The following is a 23,366-nucleotide window of genomic DNA, read 5'->3' as shown; positions in this document are numbered from 1 at the left end:
CCCCAAATTCCAGACTCTTACAATTTCAAATCTATGACTTATGAGCATTGAGTTTGAATTTGGTATACCAACAATTTCCCTCTAACTAAACTTTTCTGGAGTATTCGTCCAATATTTCGTATCAAGTAGGCAAAGACACAGATAAATCAGAGTAAAGACATAATTTTTTTTACTACTCCATATTATCTAAAGTGAATCTGAAAATAACGAATAGGATTAAGATTGGCTTTAGAGAAAGAATGATTATGTAATGTGGAATTTCATTCGGAGGACATTGACGGAAAGGAATTGAGTGAAAAAGAGTAGTCGAACTCTGAAAACAGATGCTTTCCAAGAAAAAAAAAAGGTTGGGAAAATTAAAATGCATAAAAAATAGGGAGACGATTGAAACTTTAATAGAATCATTAAACTGCGGTGGAGGCTTGCCGAAATTATGAAGGTTTATGGTGAAATAAAATTAGGAGTGATGGGGATTCTCAATCATGGAAGTAAACGATGAAAACGAAAGAGTGGTAAACAAAAAAGGAAAAAAATTGATGATAAAAGGAGGCGCTCAGCTGGCGCTCATTTTGAGTCGCTCAGCAGAGCATTCCTCTAGAAATGTAAATCATTTTTTAAAAATAAAATAATAGTACAAGCTACAAAATTCATTAAAAAATATAAAATGTGATATCTTCTCAAATATCTTTTCTCTTGTAGAATAATATTTATCGAAAAGAAGACAAATATTGTAGTTATGAAAAAAAAGGTATAATACCTTCTCAAATATCTCTCTCTTGATTTTTCCTTAAAAAAATAAATATGATAATTATATTATTTTACCTTTTCATTTATCTCTTCGCTTACACGGAAGGAATCACCTCATACATAGCATACTACATTTCATCATACACTATTAAGAAGTAAATATTATTAATTTACGAAAAACTTGTACTCCTATCAATTTTATTAAAATGAATCATCAAAATATTAGTACTATTAATTTACACAAAACTTGTGTCATCGTGCATATGGCGTTTTCTAGTGTTTTTTCTTTTTATTATATTATTTAAAATATAATATAATATTTTTTTTTCCATTTTCTGTATAGCTCATAAGTATAAATTATTTTATTAGTATTCATGAATATTATTATTTCAGTTAATTTATTTATACATTTAAAATATTTATTTTAAATATGGTAATTGCATTTTTTTTTATTGATAGAGATATGAGCGGTTTCTATAAAAATATAAAAGGGCTAAAATTTTAATATTCTTATATTAATAAAATATGTTTAGTTTGTTACTTTAATATCAAAAATAACAAAATTTGGAAAAATTGGAATTTTATTTTAGATTAGTGTAGTAGTAGATGTATTAGAATTGAAGTCCTGTTTTTTATTGATATAGAATATCCACATGGAATGCAATAATTTTTATTTCCATAAAATGAGATCCATTTGTCAACTTCTTAATAGTATAAGATGAAATGTATATATTATTCTCTCCGTTCTATAGTAATAGAATCATTTTGTCATTTTGGTACGTTCCATAGTAATAGAGTCATTTCTATTTTTAATAAAAGTCAACATATTTTTCCACATCTATTTTACTCTCTTTTAGGAATACTTTTTTCACTCTTCATATCTTACTTTTTCATTTTCTACTTTATTCTCCCTTTTAACTCACCTAATATATTTTTTATTTTTTCTTAATCTTCGTTCGGAAAAGAAACGTCTTCATTACTATAGAACGGAGGAGTGATATGCTCATAGGATTATTTTATTGAATTGTCAGACAAAGTCCTAAATTTCTGCGATAACAATTGAAAATTGAAAATTATATAGGAGTAGATATACTAGCCTAAAAGTTTCTTGGGCAAATGCATTGTCAGTTTTGCACTGCTCAAAATGTATAACAAATTAGGTTAGGTGTCACTTTTTGTCGTAGTAGTCAATATCCGACCTACAACATTGGTTTCCACTGGACGTTCATTTTCAAAATGAGCGCCTTCTCTATTCAATTCTGACTCTTTTTTCGGTATTTTTTATTCTCAATTTCTAAATTTCTCGTTCTCTTTTTCATTCTACAAGTCTCTATTTCAATTATATGCCTATTTTCTCTTAGCTCAATTCTAAGTTTATCTCAATAATGCTTCTGTCGATTGCCGTTCACCGATAACTTGGAATCCCTAAGCTGAATGTTAGATTTATTCTCATATTTTGACTCTCCAATTTTTGAAACTCTTAGCCTCAAATCTGAATTTGATACTTTCACATGGATTTTTCACAAAAAATTTCTCAGATTTCATAGCCTTTCTGATAATTTGATATTTTTGAAATTTTAGGAGAAGTAAAGGAATTACAAGCATAGAGATTTTTGTGTTGAAGAAAAAAGTTGTGGAATCTCAATTTCTCTGATGCATATCTCTTGTCTTCTGATTCATCGTGGAATTTGAGTTTGGGGAAAAAAAGTTGTGGAATCTCAGAATTTCTCTGTGGGGTTTTCAACTTCCCACAAATTTGAGATTTTTGAAATAGTAGGAGTGAGAAATTACAAGTAGATGTGTTCTGGAATTTGAGTTTTGGAGAAAAATACTTGGTCAAATCTCAGTTTGGAGAAGAAAACAACGGATGGAGAATTGAGCAGATATGTTATGCATTAAAAAGCCTTTGTAGATGAATTTTTTTACTCGTGAGGCTCGAGATTAGATTTGTAAGAAAGGAGAAATTTCAATAATAAAAAAATGAAAAAAAGGTGGCGCTCAGCGCTCAAAGCAGAACAATCCTCTGACAGGGGTAATGGAGTATTTGTGAGTAGTATTTGGTAAATTCCGCATTGACTTTGGACTTAACACATGAGTAATGGGTAATACAAACCCGATGCTATTTAAAGCCCACGAGACAATCTGCTTGGGTACACATAATAGTGTAGTATCCTTCCCCTTCCTCTTGGTCATTTAGACAATCAATATATGGAGCTTTTTACCCATATTTTGTTAGTTGCTTTTCTTTCATCGGTTCATTTGTTAATCTACTCCAGCTTAGCTTTTGTAGCCAATCCCAACACCGATCTTACTTCACTTCTTGCCTTGAAAGCCCATATCACATCAGATCCCCACAATTTATTGTTGAAAAACTGGACTACCCAAACATCCTTTTGTAACTGGATCGGAGTAACCTGTGATCCACTCAATAACCGTGTGACCGAGTTGAATATTTCCAATATGCAACTCGTCGGAACCATTACACCTGAAATTGGAAATCTTTCTTCTCTCATTTCTCTAGATATGAACGAGAACTCCTTCTACGGTCCCATTCCGGCCTCCATCTTCAACATCTCATCCATACAAGTAATAACTTTGAGAGGTAATGCTTTGTCAAGTCAGCTGCCAACCGACATGTGCAAACACAGCCTTCACAACCTCAAGTTACTTCGAATATCGTTCACTAAGCTGTATGGAGAAATACCATCGAGCCTGGGCCAATGTTCAAGCCTTGAAAAGCTTTCCTTGTACAACAACAGCTTGGTAGGAGAGGTGCCTAAAGAGATTGGGAACTTGACACACCTCACTCAGTTATTTCTTGGGTTCAACAGTTTAACTGGTATGCATATCTTCTTATCTCTGTTTTTCGTTCGAGTTATATGTAGGTGTCTGGTTCATTCTCTAATTCTTTTGACAAATACACCTCGGATGTTTGGATTTGTGGTTGGTGAGAGGATGGGCGGTGGACCGACGATGCGCCCTCCTTCCTCCGGGCCCTATCCATCCTCCGCGGACGATCATGCGATTTTCCATCCTCCGGCCTATCCTCCGCCCCATTGTAGGAGTCTAGACGATAGGTTCGGACGATGCAACACATTTTTTTTTAATTTAGTTTTATATTTTCTTCTATATATATCACCATTTAATTTACTTCATTTCACACGTTTCACTCCACTCTCTTTCCCCATCTCAATTTCTATCTTCAAGAATGAATTTCGATGATTTTACATATTTGCAAACATAAAAAATAAAAAATAAAAAATAAATACAAAATATGAGTTAAAACTATAGGACGGGTTATAGGGCGTCCCACTGCAGGTGGACGGAGTGGAATATAAAATACTGATGTGGCGGAGGATAGGATGCCCTATAGGGCGCGCCATTGTGGATGTTCTTAGTTGGCAGAACTTTTGGAAGTTAGTAAATGGAGAGGAAAGTGGTAGATGTAAGTATTAAATTGGAATGCGAAATAATTGAAATATGATATCTTTTTATATGTGAAAAATCCGTATCATCTTAAATAAGTTGTTTGACTTGGTGAAAGAAAGTGAGTGAAAAAAGTTAGTGGAATATAAATTCAATTTTTATATACAATATTAGTGTTATGATAATTGTGAATAGAATGAGTTAATGGCACGCTAGACAACTAATTAAAAGTAGTAAAAATCAACTAATTAAAAGTAGTAAAAATAAAATGAGATATTTATTGAAAATCATCTAAATAAAGAAATATGAAATACTTATCGGAGACTGTCTAAATAAGGAAATATGAGACGTTTAGTGGAGGCTTGTGGGAGTATATTTTTAATGATATTTGATTTATAAAGGGAAATTAATCCTGTTTAGATTTTGATAGCGTATAAGATTGTATATTTCGTATCAAACAACATTTAAGAAAATAATGTTTGAAGAGTTAATTGAAGAGAGTAATAAGTGGTTTTTTAAAAAAAAGAAAAGAAAATGACTAGTTTTTTGCTTAAAAAAAAAAGAAAATGACTTATTTTAGATGAGAAAAAAAAAATACGAACCGCTTACGAAGAAACAGAGAGAATATTATCTTCTGATATAAATTAAAGCATATCAAAAGATAAACATATAAAATGCAGATAGAATAATAGAGGAAAGGAAAATAAAGCAAATAAAAGATACTAACATATAAAATGCGGATAGAACTGCTTACTTGGCATCTCGTGCTCGAATAATGGCTATTGTGATTGTATGTTAGCTTAGGTCCTAACTTGTGTTTTTCTTGCAACTCTGTATGTAGTGTTTCTTTCGATACTTTCTCCATCCAATAATAAGAATTAAATTTAGTGTGGGTACGAGTTTAAGAAATGTAAGAATAATGAATTAAAAAAGTTAATGAAATATGTGGTCCCTTCGTCCAACAATAGGAGTTATATCTAGTGTGGGTACAAATTTAAGAAATATAAAAATAATGGATTGAAAAAGTTAATAAAATATATGGTCCATTATTTTATTAGTTTTATAATAGAAGGTGAGTGAAGTTAGTTAGTGGAATATGGACTCAACTTACTATTTATGATAAAAGTGAAATGTGACTCTTATCGTGGGACAGTAACCTAAATGTGAATTTTATTATGGGACGGATGGAATAATTCTTTAGCATGGAAATATTCAATTATTTTAACTTTTTTCAAGTTTGGAAATGAGATGATAAATTTTTCATTATTTGTTTATTTTTCCAATAGGATAACTCATTTTAATGCACAATAGCCTAGACATCACACTAAACTAATAAACTGAAATTGACGAAATAGGTGTAGTGACGATTACAAATTTTGTTTTTTACTCCACAGATGATATTCCAGAAGAGATTTTTCATCTTCACAAGTTAGAATCATTGTGGATGGAATCAAACAAAATTACTGGACCATTACATCCAGAAATCGGGAATTGGACATCCCTTCGAGAATTAATCCTCTACAATAATAAATTAATAGGTATTTTATATTTTTCTTAAACTTTTCCCTTTACCATTTTACATCAATTATTGTGGGCTACCATTTAATATTATTCTCTTCTATGTACATAAACACATGCATATTACTAAACTTTTATGAATTATTTATTTCACAGGTCATATTCCTACTCAGATTGGTCATCTTCATAATTTAGAAATATTAAGCATGGCGTCCACCGGGATTAATGGATCTATTCCAAAAGAGATTGGGAACTTGACGGCCCTTCGTTCTCTATACCTCGATAACAATGCATTGAATGGTATGGATATCCCTTTTTGCTAATCATTAGTATTAATTTTCTTGTTTTTGTGTTTTATTCATGATTCTACATTTTTATAGGTGTTATTCCACATGAGATTGGGCAGCTTAATAATTTACTAATTTTGTCTATTGATTCGAACAAGTTGATTGGCACTTTACCGTCAACCTTTTTTAACATGTCTTCTGCAAATTATGTTTCATTAAGTCATAACACACTTAGTGGGACATTGCTAAGAAACATTGGAAACATGAAAGCACTCCAAGAATTATACCTCATCAACAATACTTTGACCGGTAAGATTTCACACTTATACACACGTTTTTACATATGTTTGACGACTAATTTTTTCTTACTTTAATAGGTGTGATTCCAGAAGAGATTGTTGGGCTTGATAAATTAATTGCTTTATACATGAATGACAACAAGCTCATCGGACCTTTGCCTCGATTCACTGGGAACATGAAATCACTTATAGCATTATCTCTAAACAAGAATGCTTTGACTGGTATCCCATCATATATAAATTTTACAGCATTATCGCTTATGGACTAATTGGTTCAGTTATTAATCGAAACGACAGATTAACCATCCTACGCAAGAGTATCTAATTAATACCAACTTGATATATATTTCAGGTTTCATTCCTGGAGAGTTGTTCAGTGCCAATATTAAGAGTATTGATCTCTCTGATAACCATTTTCAAGGCTCCATACCGCCAACGATTGGAAGATCCCTCAACTTAAGTTATCTCAACTTGGCGAATAACAATCTCTCCGGCCCTATACCTTCCGCCATTTGCAAATTGAGATCCCTCCAATTCCTTGATCTATCAAACAACAACCTGCGGGGACCACTTCCAAAGTGTTTAGAAGAACTCGGTAAATCCTTGAAGGGTTTTGCATTTGAAGGAAAATAGCTTTGGTGGCCAAATTCCACCATCATTTCCAAAGGGCTGTGCTCTCGAGTCTCTCAACCTCAACAACAATTACCAGAAAGAACATGTAAGTATGCCTTGAATCCGTATTGTTTTCCGCTAGCCAAAGGGGGGTGTCGTTGTGCCTATTTAATTGAAGTAGGCGGCATAACTCTGTAATCTGAAAAACAATCTGAATAAAATATGTTCTCCTTTTCTGCCCGTGGACATAGCCAACATAACATTGGTGAACCACGTAAATTTGTGTCTCTTTACGTCTCTGATTGTCTTGATTACACAATTAACATGTCAGATATTATATGTATGTTTACTTATCTTGTTTTATTTTACTTTCTATAACACTTTTTTTTCTTTAAATAGTTAAAGCTAACCATTTTATTCTAGGAATGATTTCTGATATCATAAATATAATTTTGAAGTATTTTTAATTTATAAATTTAATTGAAATTTATATCGTTATTGAGTGTTTAAATAAAAATATAAATATTATACTCCCTCCGGCTAACTATACGTAAAGAGTTTTTTTTTGGTACGTCATTTAAGAAAAATGATTTTTATTGTATTAAGTGGAGAGAAAAAAGTATGAGAGAGAAAAAGAGAATAAAGTAAGAATGAGAGAATAAAGTAAGAGTAAGATAATAAAGTAAAAGAGATCGTGTTGCTTTTTGCCAAAAAAAAAAAAGATCAATCACTTATGATCAGTGGCGAAGCCAAGAATTCGACGATGAGGGGCCCAAATTTCTTTGAATAGTTGTTTGACATTTTTCGTCAGCGTCATAAAAAATAGCTACGGTTAGCTACAGTGGAGATGGATGGTGAAAAAATTAGAAGACGGATAATAAAAACTATAAATATCTAAAAGCAATAAATATATACCTATATAAATATTTAATCATATAAAGAGAAAATAGGAATTGAATCAATGGAGGCTATGGGAATAGAACTCAAGGCCTTGAATGCGGTAGACCGATTTCAATACCATCTGCGCTACCTATACATTGGAAATAGTCTGTATAAATATAATATATATATATATATAGGTAAAGTTCAAATTGTTGAGGGGCCCAGGGCCCCCCTAGCCCCACCGTAGCTCCGCCCCTGCTTATGATGGGACAATCCAAAATGGAAAGTTGATCACTTATAGTGGGGCATAGGGAGTACATAAATGCAAAGAAAAAGATATGTACTATCAGACTTGCAACCAAATTAGACTTTTTTGTTTTAAATTTGCACATGTAATCTTTAAAAAAATGTAATTTATGGTTTCTTTTTTGGACAAGCCACTTATTTTAGTATCTAATTATTTTGTTGTTGCTGTTTATATTTTTCGTCAAGTTTAGGTTGAATTAGTTGTTGAAGGAATTTTTAGATGAACCGAAAAGATATTGTTGTTGCTTTAGTGATTTTGGTTTTATGCTTTGGATGTGAATTGAAAAGAAATTGAAGTGTGCTAATTTCTAGTAATCTTGGTTATGTTTCATGATTTCATCATGTTTGTGAAAAAAGTATTGATCATGTATTTATCAACTATAAAAAATTTCATTGTAAAATGTGAATATCTTTTATTATGTTTTAGGTGTAGGATTTGGGGAAAACATGTTTTAGGGAGATCTGTAACATATACTGAATCGTTATGCATCCAAATTAAAAGAAGGGCATTTGGGATGAATTTATTGCCAAGAAGCTAGAAATATTGACAAATTCTTGCTTACATACACTGTTGAAGGAATTGAGGCCTAGTTTACATAGTATTGGATCGCCCTAAAAGAACCATATGAAATCTGTGATTTTCATTTGTAAATTCATGTTGAATAATGATACTAATGTACTGTCACGGGTGACTTATGTTCTTATTTTATATGGCATAGAGCTTGGAAGGGCGTAGCGGAGAAGAAGCTCACATAGCTATAAATGGATAACTATAGAGGATGGGAAAGAAGTGCAAATATCTACGAAGTTCGGGATAACTGTGAAGGATGGGCACCCATCTGTTATAGCTCCTAATATGCCGCCCCTGCTGCCTACCACGGCCAAGAAAATAAATCATCACAAACTACGCGGTCGCAAGCTATTATCGCTCCTGGCTTTGCCTGAAACGGAGAGAAAACACTCCACCATTGCCTCCAACTCCTAAGCTACCTCCTTCACCACCTTCGACTCAAAAAGTATTTACACAAGAATTGGCTCCACCTCCTGTGCCTGGTCCGCCGTCGTGCTTCCCCGAGTGTAAATGATATGCTCTTCTATTTTGTAGAAACTCTTGTATTTTGAAACCAAATGTAAATGATATGCTCTTCTTTATTGTTGAAACTGTTGAATTTTGAAACATAATATTCAAGAATTCTGGCTTTTGGATGCTATTTTCATACGCGCGCCTCTCGAACTCTGTCCATTATGCGATTATCTTGACGCAACGACGACGCTCGTATGTGGTTTTGATGGTGATTAATTGATTATCAGTCGACTTTGGCATGTTATTTTCTTTTTTATCCTATTGCTGAGGCCACGGAGGCCTGGGGGGAGCCACGGTGACGGCTCGGCCGAGGCTCTTGGGCGAATTGTAGCGGCCGAGAGCCGCGGCTCCGCCCAATTCTGAATTTTTTTAATACTTTTGAAAATTGTTTACAAATACCTCATTCCAAACATTTTCACATCACACACATTTTACACCCTTCTCTACAATTTTTATAAATGCGTAATTTTTTTTATTAATTTATATATTCTTTTATAATTATTATAGTTCGATAATTTTTATTTTAGGTAAACTAAAATATGCGAAAACATGAAAAAAAAAAATAATTTATGGCTTGGACTTACCCACTATTAGGGTAGACAAGTTTTTTGTGGCCTGGCGAAGCTTCTTGGCCTTGGCCAAGTTTTTGTGGCTTGGGCAGCGCCATGGGCTTTTTTTGTTACTAACTTATATTTTGCGATATAGTAATTCTTACCGCTCATCCCCATCTTATTTTGTAGCTCTCACTTCGATAAACAGCATCATAGAAAACACCTTTTTGCAGTGACGGCTCGGCCGAGGCTCTTGGGCGAGAGTTGCGGCATCCTTAAAAATATTTTCACATATTTTCACATCACACACATTTTACACCTTCTCTACAATATTAAAATGCATTAAAAATTATTAAAATCCTAAAAAATAAAAATTACATAATTAAAATCCTAAAAATTAAAAATTACATAATTTAAAATCAAACAAATTAAAAATTATATAATTAAATTCTAAAAAATACATCTGCATAATTAAAACTAAAAATTAAAATTACATAAATTAAAATCCAACAAATTAAAAATTACATAATTAAATCCTAAAAAATACATCCGTGGAAATTCAAAAAAGACTAGCTCGCTGGCTGTATCCCCAATTGTTGTCGGAGAATTCGTATCATTGCGTGATGTGAATCAAGTTGCTCGAGAGTCATCCGAGGCATATCAGACATATTGACTTGACCCAAAAGGACCCACAACGAGTTGGTGGGGGGTGGAAGCGGCACAAAGGGAGCGGGAGCGGGAGGTCGTAGTGCGGATGGGGTCGCGGCGCGTCGGCGGTTGGTCGTTGCCCGTTTCCTTCCTTGCGGCCGGTCTTGGGAAATGCTCGGGTCGGCGTCGGGACTACCCAAGTGAGCTCCGGCAAGCTGGCTAGTCACCTCATCCTCGTCGGCGTCGGAAGGAATATTGACCTCGACCGTTTGCTGGAGGAGCTGGAGGAGGATGCGACGCTTCCCTTATACTTCGGATGATGGCGCACCTCCTGCCAATTGTTGAGATGCTTGAACGGTTTGTACTGAATTGATAGGTAGGTTGACATGGCAGCTGTGATGATGTCAACCTCGCTCATGCCGCTCCCTGCCGATCGCTGTTCCTGGAGGTAATACCCCTGGAACTTTTGGATTTCATCGTTGGTTCTTCCGATGGCATTGCGCACCATAGTCTCATTGCGCACGATGGTTTCATCCGGTCGGTTGGCATTGTACCGGCGAGAGACGCGCCACCAAAATCTATCTCCGGTTTGGTTCATGCTGGCTTCCGCATCTTCATAGATTTCCAAACATGATTTGAATAATTTCTCCATCTCCCCTGGAGTGTACGGGGTGTGGACGTTGGGGTCACCGTCGGTACTGCTACAAAAACGGACACTACGAGGATGAGGAGGAGGGCCAGAACCGCCCTCCGGTGGCGTCGGGGCGCTCCCTCCCGTGCCAATTTCGGGAGCCCATCCATATTGTCTCTCGGCATCTTGCTCGTCCACTGGGTAAGGCCAGTAGTCACCCGGGATATGCCAACCTTGGGTTTGAGGAGGGGGCGAGAAATCCGTCTCCGAATTAGGAAATGGCGATGAGCCTAACCATTCGTGGTTCCATCCGCGGGAGTCAGATGGGTGATCGTCGGAGCCGGACATTTTATGCAAGAGTGAAAGACTGAGAATTTAGATAAGAATTGATGAGAGAATTTAGATAGAATTGTTGAAAGAAATATTTTGTGTAGTACGGTGTAAAAATTTTTGTGTGGAAATGGGGGTATTTATAAATGAAAATGTGAATTTTGGGAGAAAATTAATGAAAAATAAATTAAAAGTGGAAAAAAACGGATATATTTTATTGAAAAGTGGGAACATATTATTTTTAAATTTAAAATCAATTTTTAATATATTTCGATTTCTTTTTTTTAAAAAAAGGAAAATGCCAACGGAATTGTCGTTGGCCAATCAGAACGCGACACGCCAGTGTGATCAACGGCACGGCGGTGTTCGATGCATCGAGCAAGGCCGTGCCGTCGGCAAGAGCACAACGGCGAGTAGCTGCTTGCCGCGGCGTTGGCACAGCGGCCCGCCTTAGCATCGAGCACCGATGCAGGTGCTCTAACATATAAAATAAAAATATATAAAATCTCGTGTCGCCCAAGGAAGATGTCATCTTTCTTGGGACGAAGGAGTACTTTTATTCCATCTCCTACTTTTCAATACTCCCTCCGTCCCACCTCAAGTGAGGCACTCCTTTTCGGCATGGGATATTAGCTGGTGTTGTTTCGTCTTGTAAGAGTGTCCACAGTTGTGTGAAACAGTCACTCCACAGTCACAAAAACCTGTCCAGCGCAATAAATTTGTTCAAAGTGATGTGGAACGGCCACGTCACAATAACAAATCACGTTATTTTATCAATTATTGGTATATTTTTATTTGCTGCGGCGCCACTGTCACCGACGGCAGCCACCCATTACTGTGGTATGGGACGGAGAGAGTATTAGTTTGGGATAATAAAAAAAAATGTGAGTAGTATAATTTTTTAATCAATATACTGATAAGTCTTTTGATAAGGCTAGAGAGTTGTCATGTGTCTTATAAATTGAGCAGATTGATGACCTCTCGGTGGTGAGGTATGACTAGTGGACTGGAAGAGGCCTACCTACAAGGTAGGTGGGTACTGGGTAGCAATGTCAATCGAGCCAGGCCATTTGGGCCAATCCTATTTGGGTTGCGGTTCAATCGGGTGCAAGTTAATCGGGTTGTGATTTTTTTCGGGTTATAAAAGTTCAATCCTAACCTTAAAAGCTCGGGTTTCGGGCTAGCCCAACGTGCTAAACGGATTGCTACCGATAAAATTAACATGCGATTAATTCAATAAATAATTGTGAAAATTAGTTATATTAATAAAATGTAAAATATTTAATTATGATAAATTTTAGATATATGCTTAAACTCAAACATAAACATGATTAAATACTAATATTTGAGATTTATGCAAAATAAAATATAAACATCAAGAAATTTTAAAACATGTTTTAGAAATTTAAATATATTTTTTAGTGAATTTGAAGTTTCTAATTTATATATCTATTATTATGTTAATAAAAATTTAATAAATAAAAGTGACTGATATTTTTTTAGTAATCTATATTATAAAATAACGAATGAAGTGTCGAATTAGAGTCAAACAAATAGAACGATATAAATTTTATCGGGTTTCCGGGCCAGCCCATCAGGTTTTCGGGTCTGGCCATAACGGGTTGTGGGTTAATCGGATGCGGGCTAATCGGCCTGTAATTCTATTGGGCTAGAAATTTTCAACCATAACCCTGTAAAATGGGTGGGTTATTTGGGCCGGACCACGGGTTGCGGGCTACATTAACATCCCTAAAGGTGGGGATTTTGCCTCACACAAACAAATAAAATAATAAAATAAAATAAGTTAAATAAATATATATTCCATTCATTTATGAAAATTTGTCACCTATTTTTTTTTCGTTCCTAAAAATTTGTCACCTTTGACTTTTACTATTTTTTGTAATGGACCTTACATTCTACTAACTCATTTATATTTTATTTTAAAACTAATAGAAAGTTGAGTACTTCTTCCGTCCCCACAAAAGATGTCACACTTGTGGGACGGCACGAGATTTTAAAAGGTTTTGTTTTGTGTGTTAAATGGAAGAGAAAATATAATTTTTATATTTATGTGAGAGGGAACTTTTTCCAAAAAGAAAAATGTGACATTTTTTGTGAAATAAACTAAAAAGAAAAGTGTGACGTGTACTGTGGAATACGAAGAGAGTATTATTTTAGTGAATGCGGAGGGGCTGCTGTGCATTTCAATAGGATCCCACCCCACCTACAACAACAATCCCAATTTAAGTAATCACTGACAGGACCATCCTTCCATCATCAAAGTTCTTCGTCAACTTTATTTTTCCACCATTAAATTGTTGCGCAATTTCCGTTCAATCTCTGGGAAAATGATTTGGTATCCCCTCAATTCCAGCCACGAGATTTGACCCCTTATCCATGTGAGTTGGTATATATGCAGTGCACTGAACCTTGGTGGTTATAGTAGCTCACGGAGTCTTCGTTTGGTCACGAGATTTGGCCAGAGTGTCTGTTGGGTAGTTCATATTTATGCCCACTGAATTCACTCAAATTTGTTTTGTAGATAGTCGTATCCTTCTCTGCCACCTGTTTTGCCCATTTAGAAAGCCAATTTGAAAATGTTTTTCCAACATTTGTTGCTTGTGGTTTTCTGTTTAATGGGCCGCAGCTTAGCCTGTGCAGCCAATACCGATCGTTCTTCACTTCTTGCCTTAAAAGCCCATATCACATCAGATCCCCACAATTTATTGATGAAAAACTGGACTACCCAAACATCTTTTTGTAACTGGGTCGGAATCACCTGTGATCCACTCAATTGTCGTGTCACCGGGTTGAATATTTCCAATATGCAGCTTGTGGGTACCATTCCTCCCGAAATCGGAAACCTTTCTTCTCTCATTTCTCTAGATATGAATGAGAACTCCTTCTACGGTCCGATTCCGGCCTCCCTCTTCAACTTGTCATCCATACAAGTAATAACTCTGAGAGGTAATGCTTTGTCAAGTGAGCTACCAACCGACATGTGCAAACACAGCCTTCACAACCTCAAATTGCTTCGCATATCATTCACTAAGTTGTATGGGGAAATACCATCGAGCTTGGGCCTATGTTCAAGCATTGAAGTACTTTCCTTGTACAACAACAGCTTGGTTGGAGAGGTGCCAAAACAAATTGGGAACTTGACATTGCTCACTCAGTTATACCTTGGGTTCAATAGTTTAACTGGTATGGCTTCTTTATCTCTATATTTCATCTAATCTTTGTTTTTGTTCAATCTATATACTCCCTTCTAAGAAAAATGAATTCATGGTTGACGGTACCGATTTATTATGAAAAAATGCTAAAATAAGAGAAAGTGAACGAAAGCATAGATAAATGGATTTCTATTTTTAATAACGTGTTACTACTATTTTGGATGAGATAAAGTAAAAGAGAAAGTGAATAAGACCGATATAGTAAACATTATGCGACATAGGAAGTATCCTCTCCGTGCTATTACAAGTGATGGATTTCTTTTGGACATTGGATTTAAGAAAATGATATATATTGAGATAATGAATAAAGTAAAGCAGTGTTTTAAAAACCGGACCGGACCGGTCCAATTCATCATATAAATCCGGCAAAGGGTTGGGCTATTTTGGACTGGGTGAGCCGGCCAGTTGGACCGGAAACTGGAAACCGGTTGAACCGATTCGAAAAGGTTTTAACTTTTTAAAATGAATTAAAATCAATTTTTAGAAAATTAATACTCCACAATATTCTTCTTTCATTTCATATTTACCCATACTTGTATTGGGCCTATGAATTGATAAAAAAATATACATCAAAAATTATTTGTGACTCTATTTATGGAAGTGTTCCACAAGATTCTTCTTTCATTTTTTAATAGGGATATTGACATCTAATATCACGAAATTTTTAAAAAGTTGGGTTTTTTCCACGAACTTTAAAATTGACAAATAATATCACGAACTTTACCTCTTGTTTGTTTTTTTCCCACGAATGAAAAAATTCTTCAAATAAACGGATTTTTTTTCGTAAGTTCTCAACAACAATTTTGAGTGCTTCAAGTTTTTCAATCTTTGAAGATAATTTTTCTTGACATACAACCTCCAAAATTGTTCTTCAATCTATTAAAATAACATGAATTTTTTCATTCGTGGGAAAAAACAAACAAGAGATAAAGTTCGTGATATTATTTGCCAATTTTAAAGTTCGTGGGAAAAACTCAACTTTTTGAAAGTTTCGTGATATTAAATGCCAATATCCCTTTTTAATATGGGATGAGAAGTCTTTGTTTTATAGTCATCTTTTACAATGTTTTGTCTTTACTTTTTCGAGATGTAGTTTCTTTTGTTAATATGTTTCATATTATATCAATCATCAACTATATACCATGATATATTTATGATTAAAAGCTATATACATACCTAGTTTATATAACTAGATCATAAACAAAAAATCAATAAATTTTAATTAACTTCCAAATAAAGTTTTAGTTACTAAAGTAATAAAATAACTATAATATATAATGAAAGAAACGTTTATAACATAAATCTTTTTTTTTTTGATACATAATAAACATATGAGTATGTATATTTATGTATAACTAGTATTACTTGTTAAGAGCTAGTATATATTATATTTGTATATCTATACTATTTGAAATTAAATTGTACATTGTATTAATGCTTGCTTATTTATATATTTTGAGTTTTAGTAGTATTATACTAAATATGTACTCCCTCCGTCCGCCATTAGGAGTCGCGATCATTTTTGCACACTCAATTTGTAAAAATGATACTCCCTCCGTCCCAAGGAAGATGACCCTTTCCTTGGGCGGCACCGGATTTTATGCAGTTATATTTTGTGTGGTAAGAGGAGAGAGTAAAGTAAGAGAGAGGGAATAAAGTAGAGATAAAAGTGTTTCCATTTTAAGTAACGGGTCATCTTGATTGAGACAAACAAAAAAGGAAAGTTGGTCATCTTCAATGGGACGGAGGGAGTAATAAATAGTTAGAGTGGAGAATTTGAAAAGTAAGAGAGAGAATAATGTTGATAAGAGTCTTCTCTATATTATTCTCTCTCTTACTTTACAATTTCTCCACTTTAACTATTTATTATCATTTTTACATAATTAGTGCTTAAAAGTGACCGAAACTCCTAATGGCGAACGGAGAGAGTATTAAATTATATACTCAAATATATAAATGTTATTCTGGTTCGACCAGTGGTTGAACCGGTCTGATCAGTTGAATTGTAAACCGATAGTTTCATCGGTTCACTTGCCGGTTCGATTTTTAAAACATTGGAGTAAAGTGTATGAGAGAAGAAAACCATTAAAGAGGATAAAGAGGTAATAAAGTAAGAGAGGGTCTAAGTTTTGTGTTTAGCTAAAAAGAAAATTAATGACTTGTGGTTGGACAATTTAAAATGAAAAGTTGATCATTTGTGATTGGGGGATGAATTATTTCTTTTTAAGATGTCCCAATTAAGTTGAGTTATTTCCTTTTTTTTTAATATAAGATTTAATGTAATGTTGTTTTATAAGTAAATAAAGTAAAAGAAAAAAAAAATAGAAAGAACGCTATTTTCTTTTTTAATGGGATGTCCCAATAAAAAAAATGTTTTCGATATAATTTTTTAAACGTTGTGTTCAAAAATTTTGACTTAATCTTATCGGAATGGAGTTAAAAAGATATTTTTTAATAAACAAATAATAACAGACTGACAGTGACCGGGCACTGGGCAGAGGATAAGGGATGAAAGGCGTAGATTTGCCCAATACTATAATTGAAAATTGACATGAGTCTAGCTAGCTAGTGGAGTAGACGAATTTGTAAAAAGTGGAGTACTTCCTACCCCACGATAGGTTGTAATCCATGAGTTGGCATGACAAGAGTGGGTAATGGTAGGTGGAAGATTAAATGGGTACGCAAAAGTAGTTGAAACATGACATCAAACGTGTTTTCTTACCTCTTATTTGTGAGAAACGTGTCATCCTAAGAATAATTTAATATTATAAATTTAATTAATTTATCTATACAAAATAGTTTTAATTATAAATGGTACGAATTTAATATAAAATTTAAAATATAAAAGAGAGATAAAAAAAATACAATTGAAATATTATTAAAATATGAGAATCATTTCATAGATAGAAATTTATGATAAAATAAAAAGTACTAACCTGTCCCTAAAAATTTGATACACATTACTATTTCGGTCCGTCCCTGAATATTTGATAAACTTCACTTTTACCATTTTTGGTAGTAGACCCCATATTCCACTAACTCATTCCTACTCACATTTTATTATAAAAATACTAATACTTTAAAAGTAGGACCTACATCCCACCAACTTTTTCAACTCACTTTTCATTACATTTCTTAAAACTCGTGTCGGGTCAAAGTGTAGCAAATTTTGGGGGACGGAGGTAGTAATTTTTATGGACATCATAAAAGTGAAAAACATGATTTTTTTTTTTGAGACGGAGGTAATATTATTAAACCATGATTTATTGATTATTTTCAAAATCGAACATAAATCTTATTCATTGATTATTTTCAAAATTGAACATAAATCTTAGACGTAATAACGTCGTTATGTATACTCCAACAATCTCTCCGTAACACTAAATATAAAATATTGGAGTTTGATTTATAAAAGATTGTATATTTCGTATCAAACAACATTTAATACTCCTAACATTATTTTTTGATATGCTCCCACCGTACCATAATATAAAACACATTTGGATAATAATGCATGATTTTAGGAAATGTTATTGTATTTTAATGAAGAGAGAAAATATTATATTTATATTAATGTGAGTGATGATTTTTTCTAACGAAAAGAAATATTATAGTGGAAAGGTAAAATAATGAAAATTAAAGAAATAAAAGATAAATATTGGCTACTTTTTTATTATTTTTATTTTTTTACTGTATGTTACCGGCTGTGCGAGGTACTATTGGTGCCAACTTGCGATTTTCTTTCATTATTGTATGTTAGTATAGAAATATTCAATTATTTATATTCTTTCAAGTCTGAAAATGAGATATAAATTTCATTATTTGATTTTTGTTCATGCACAATAGCCCAGACATCACATTAAACGAATAAACTACTACTACAATTGACGACATAGGTGTAGACGATTATAATTACATGCTTATATTTACTATAACACAAATTTGTTACTCCACAGGTGACATTCCAAAAGAGATTTCTCATCTTCACATGTTAAATTCATTATGGATGGAAACAAACAAATTTACTGGACCGTTACAACCAGAAATTGGTAATTTGACATTCCTTCGAGAATTAATCCTTTACAACAATAATTTAACAGGTATGTTATAAATCTCTAAAACTTTTCCTTTTATAATTTTACATCAATTATTGTGTGCTACTATAGTACTATTCATATTATTCTCTTCTATGTACATCACACATTCACATGTTAATAAATTTTTATGAATTATTTATTTCTCAGGTAACATTCCAAAAGAGATTGGTCATCTCAATAGTTTAGAAACATTAAGCATGGCATCCACCGGACATAGAGAATTGATTCCAAAAGAGATTGGGAACATGACAGCTCTTCGTCATATATACCTCGATAACAATGCATTAAATGGTATGGATTATTCCTTTCTGTTAATCATTATTAAGTTTCTTACTTATCTAATTAATGGAGTAAATTTTATTGATGATTATACATTTTTATAGGTGTTATCCCACATGAGATTGAGCAGCCTAACAATTAACAAACTTTATCCATTTATAGGTGCTATTCCACATGAGATTGGACTGCTGAACAATTTACTAACTTTGTCCATTGATTCGAACAAGTTGGCGGGCCCTTTACCGACGACCCTTTTTAACATGTCGTCTGTGCAGTATATTTCACTGAGTCATAACAAACTTAGTGGGACATTGCCAAGAGAAATTGGGAACATGAAGGAGCTCCAAGAATTATACCTCATCAACAATACCTTAACCGGTACGATTGTATACATATTTACACATTTTTATATTATGTTTGATGACTAAAATTACTAATTATTTCATACATTAATAGGTGTGATTCCAGAAGAGATTGGTCGACTTGATAAATTAGTTGCATTATACATGAATGACAACAAGCTCATCGGCCCTTTGCCTCGAGTCTTCAAGATGAAATCACTTACAGCATTATCTCTCAACAAAAATGCTTTGACTGGTATGCCATCATATATAAATTTCACAACATTATCGGTTAGGGGTTTTGGAAAAATCATTAGTTGCTTAACCGACTAATTGGTTCAGTTATTTTACCGAACTGAATCGACCAATTAACCATCCTATACTTACAGTATCTAATTCATACCTACTTGACATATATTTCAGGTATCATTCTGGGAGAGTTGTTCACCGCCAATATTAAGAGTATTGATCTCTCCGATAACCATTTCCAAGGTTCCATACCGCCAGCTATTGGAAGATCCCTCAACTTAACTTATCTCAACTTGGCGAATAACAATCTCTCCGGTTCTATACCTTCCACCATTTGCAAATTGAGATTCCTCGAATTCCTTGATCTATCAAACAACCACCTGCAGGGGCCACTTCCTAAGTGTATACGGGAGCTGAGTAAATCCTTGCAAATTCTGCATTTGAAGTGCTTGAATTTGTCTCGCAACATTCTCAATGGGCAGATACCATCATCTATTGGAAATGTGAAAGGATTGGAATCATTAGACTTGTCTTCAAACCGATTGAATGGTGAGATTCCTCGGCAATTGACAATGTTGAATTTTCTTTCCAAGTTAAATCTTTCGGTGAACGATCTTGTTGGAGAGATTCCTCAATCCGGCTGGTTTGGGAAATTTGATAATAGCTCATTTATTGGGAACCTGGGATTATGTGGATTTCCTCTGACTAAAAAATGCAAGCAAGTTATCAGGTCGCCTCCTCCAGAACGTGAGGATTCTAATTTTGAGGATGAATTTGGTTAGTGACTGGTGGTTTTGGGTTATAGATGTGTTGGGTTAGGGCTTCCAACTTGTGGAAAAAAGATCCAAATATTATTGGCCCATTTATTTACTTAAATAGGTCAATGGAGAACTTATAAATACCTACCAAGTGTGTAGGAGCCGCCACAATTGAGAGAAGAGAGAGAGAAAAACGTGTAGAAGGAAATAAGAGGGAAAAGAGTGTTCTCCAAGTTTCTGCACTGCGCAGTCTCGGGTTTTGTCTCGATCGGAGGTCCAAACATTGTCCGATCGACTTGAAATTTTAACTGGTGGTAGAAGACTCGTGGTTCTTCATTCTGACCGAAGGAAATTGAATTTGAACGGTTAGATCTTCAGTTATAAATTTCTGAACGTGACTGCAGTTTCTTGAGATGTTTATTTCATCTATTTTGAAGTTGTATTGATTATCTAGTGCCTTCGTTGTGTTGTTAAGGATTAGATATCATTGTAAACTTCTTGGTTGTATTCTCTCCTTGGTGATAGTGGATTTGGTAGACCGGTGGGTCTCGTGGTTTTTATCTCTTCACATTGAAGAGAGTTTTCCACGTAAAATCTTGGTGTTGATATTTTCATTATCGTTTCTCATTATCATATTATTGATTCGTCCACATTAGTTGCTATTATATTGTGCTCCTATTATATTCTTGCAATTGGGGAGGTTTGTTTATCCGTTGCGCCTCAGAATTAGGCCATTCCTCCCAACAGAGTGGTATCTAGAGCCACGGTTGTGGTTGTTTGATTTGCTTGAATTATGGAGGCAATTAATACTAGCAAGATGGTTTCCTTGAATGGAATGAATTATCAAATTTGGATCTTTTATTTGTGAGAAGTTTGCATCAACCTGTGTGCGCCTCAGAGAAGCCGCAGTCAAAGAATGATGAAGAATGAGCTTTTGAGCATGAACAGGTGTGTGGTTATATCCGAATGTGGGTGGACGACAATGTTCGCAATCTTGTTGAAAATGAAAAAAAATGCGAAGACACTCTGGAATACTCTTGAGAAGCTGTACGCCTACAAGACAGGTAACAACAAACTTTATCTGCTGAAACAGTTGATTAATTTGAGATACTCTGAAGTCTCGTCTATATCAAATCATGTGAACGAGTTTCAAGGCGTGTTAAATCAGTTGTCTAGTGTTGGTGTTACTTTTGAGGACGAGATGCTTGGTTTATGGTTACTCAATACTTTACCTGACTCATGGGAGACATTTCGAGTCTCGCACACTAACTCTGCTCCTGAAGAAAAAATGTCATTTGATTATGCCAAGAATGGAATTCTCAATGAAGAGATCCGAAGGAAGACTCAAGGCACATCGTCGCAGAATGAAGTCTTGTTCACAGAGCAGCGGGGGAGAAATCCAAATAGAGGTAAAGGTAACCGAGGAAAGAGTAGAAGCAAGTCCAGATCGTCCAAATATATGGATGTTGAGTGTCATTATTGCCACAAGCCAGGTCATATCAAGAAAAATTGTTGGTCTTTGAAGAACAAGAAGAATGAGAATAATAAGGATGCAGAGAAGTCTGAAGAAGATAGTACTGACCGTGTTGCTGCTGCTACAAGTGATGATCTTATCATTGTTTTTGATGACCATGATATCAATTTGGTCTCTTCTGATATATGTTGGGTTGGTGACTCCGGTGCCGCAGTCCATGTTACTCCTAGAAGAGAGTTTTTCAGCACTTACACTGTAGGTGATTTCAGTCCTTTGAGGATGGGCAACAATGGTCTTGCTAAAGTTGCTGGCATTGGAAATATTCATTTAAAAGTGAAGAATGGTTCTACAGTGCTACTTCGAGATGTCAGACATGCTCCAGATGTTCGACTGAACTTGATTTCTATTGGGAGACTTGATAGTGATGGCTATGGAAATAACTTTGTTGATGGAAAATGGAAGATCAGCAAAGGGTCCCTGATATTGGCTAAAGGTTCGAAGTTGAAGGAAAATTTGTATATGTTGGAAGCTTCAGTTTCAGATGACTCAGTGAATGTTGTTGGAAAGCAGTGTTCACCAGAATTGTGGCATAAAAGATTGAGTCATATTAGTGCCAAGGGACTTGAAACTTTGATGAAGAAGAATGTTCTTCCAGGTGTTCAAAGTTCTAGTTTTGAAAAGTGCTCTCATTGCCTTGAAGGGAAGCAGAATCGAGTATCTTTCAAAACTAATCCTCCTCACCGACAACCAAATTTGTTGGATTTGGTTCACTCAGATGTTTGTGGTCCTTTGAAGGTAAAGACTAATGGTGGTGCATCTTATTTTGTGACATTTATTGATGATCATTCCAGGAAGCTATGGGTGTATGCCTTGAAGACTAAAGATCAAGTGTTTGGCAAGTTCAAGGAGTTTCAGGCCTTAGCAGAAAGACAGACTGGAAAGAAATTGAAGTGCATCAGGACAGACAATGGTGGTGAGTACCGTGGACCGTTTGAGGAGCATTGTAGGCAACAAGGGATCAGACACCAGAGGACGCCACCAAAGACGCCTCAATTGAATGGGTTGGCTGAAAGGATGAACAGAACATTGATGGATAGGGTCAGATGCATGATACTGGAGTCGAAACTTCCACAGTCATTTTGGGGAGAAGCTTTATGTGTTGCTTCTTATGTTATTAATCTGACTCCTACGATTGCTTTGCAGGGTGATGTTCCAGAAAATGTTTGGACAGGGAAGAACACCTCTTATGATCATTTGAGGGTGTTTGGTTGCAAAGCTTATGTTCATGTTCCTAGAGATGAGAGGTCAAAGTTAGATTCTAAAGCAAGGCTGTGCATCTTTATTGGATATGGTCAAGATGAGTTTGGTTACCGATTGTATGATCCTGTTGAGAAAAAGGTAATACGAAGCCGTGATGTGGTGTTTTGTGAAGACCAGACTATTGAAGACATTGATAAGGCAGAGAATTCAGATTCTCACTCTCATGATGACCTCGTTGATATTGATCCAAGTTCTATACCACACTTGCCTACTACAGATGGTGGTATTGCAGTTGAAGCTGGGATACATCTTGATGATTTTGCTGATGCCCAGAAAGATGAAGATTTGGAAAAT

General features: G+C 34.7%; 2 protein-coding genes across 3 annotated transcripts; both read left to right on the top strand.

Annotated features, from left to right (window-relative positions):
* Positions 1–2,919: 2,919 nt before the first annotated feature.
* LOC125214030 (LRR receptor-like serine/threonine-protein kinase GSO1) lies at positions 2,920–9,232 on the top strand. 2 transcript variants are annotated; one of them, XR_007175050.1, is made up of 7 exons: positions 2,920–3,586; positions 5,568–5,711; positions 5,848–5,991; positions 6,072–6,287; positions 6,356–6,499; positions 6,630–6,995; positions 8,797–9,232. XR_007175050.1 is itself a non-coding variant. In XM_048114874.1 (6 exons), the coding sequence occupies exons 1-6, from the start codon at positions 2,956–2,958 to the stop codon at positions 6,908–6,910; spliced, it is 1,560 nt and encodes a 519-aa protein (XP_047970831.1). In that variant the 5' UTR covers positions 2,920–2,955; the 3' UTR covers positions 6,911–7,168. The 2 variants fall into 2 exon arrangements, 1 of the variants encoding a protein (XP_047970831.1); XM_048114874.1 differs by lacking the exon at positions 8,797–9,232 and having other exon boundaries at positions 6,630–7,168.
* A 4,319-nt stretch (positions 9,233–13,551) lies between these two features.
* Positions 13,552–20,836, top strand: LOC125218425 (LRR receptor-like serine/threonine-protein kinase GSO1). The gene is made up of 6 exons (XM_048120093.1): positions 13,552–14,525; positions 18,511–18,654; positions 18,799–18,942; positions 19,093–19,308; positions 19,387–19,527; positions 19,695–20,836. Exons 1-6 carry the CDS (start codon positions 13,919–13,921, stop codon positions 20,300–20,302), a joined length of 1,860 nt encoding a protein of 619 aa, XP_047976050.1. The 5' UTR covers positions 13,552–13,918; the 3' UTR covers positions 20,303–20,836.
* The last annotated feature ends 2,530 nt before the right edge of the window (positions 20,837–23,366 follow it).

Source organism: Salvia hispanica, chromosome 1 (assembly GCF_023119035.1).
Source record: "Salvia hispanica cultivar TCC Black 2014 chromosome 1, UniMelb_Shisp_WGS_1.0, whole genome shotgun sequence".
Lineage (NCBI taxonomy): Eukaryota > Viridiplantae > Streptophyta > Magnoliopsida > Lamiales > Lamiaceae > Salvia > Salvia hispanica.
This window is presented reverse-complemented; position numbering and strand designations above follow the sequence as displayed.

Excerpts from the sequence above, each read along its gene's own strand:
- LOC125214030 (XM_048114874.1), top strand. The coding sequence starts at position 2,956 with ATGGAGCTTTTTACCCATATTTTGTTAGTTGCTTTTCTTTCATCGGTT. Across the intron at positions 5,712-5,847 it reads CTACAATAATAAATTAATAG|GTCATATTCCTACTCAGATT; the intron begins GTATTTTATATT and ends TTTATTTCACAG. Across the intron at positions 6,288-6,355 it reads CATCAACAATACTTTGACCG|GTGTGATTCCAGAAGAGATT; the intron begins GTAAGATTTCAC and ends TTACTTTAATAG.
- LOC125218425 (XM_048120093.1), top strand. The coding sequence starts at position 13,919 with ATGTTTTTCCAACATTTGTTGCTTGTGGTTTTCTGTTTAATGGGCCGC. Across the intron at positions 14,526-18,510 it reads TGGGTTCAATAGTTTAACTG|GTGACATTCCAAAAGAGATT; the intron begins GTATGGCTTCTT and ends GTTACTCCACAG. Across the intron at positions 19,528-19,694 it reads CAACAAAAATGCTTTGACTG|GTATCATTCTGGGAGAGTTG; the intron begins GTATGCCATCAT and ends CATATATTTCAG.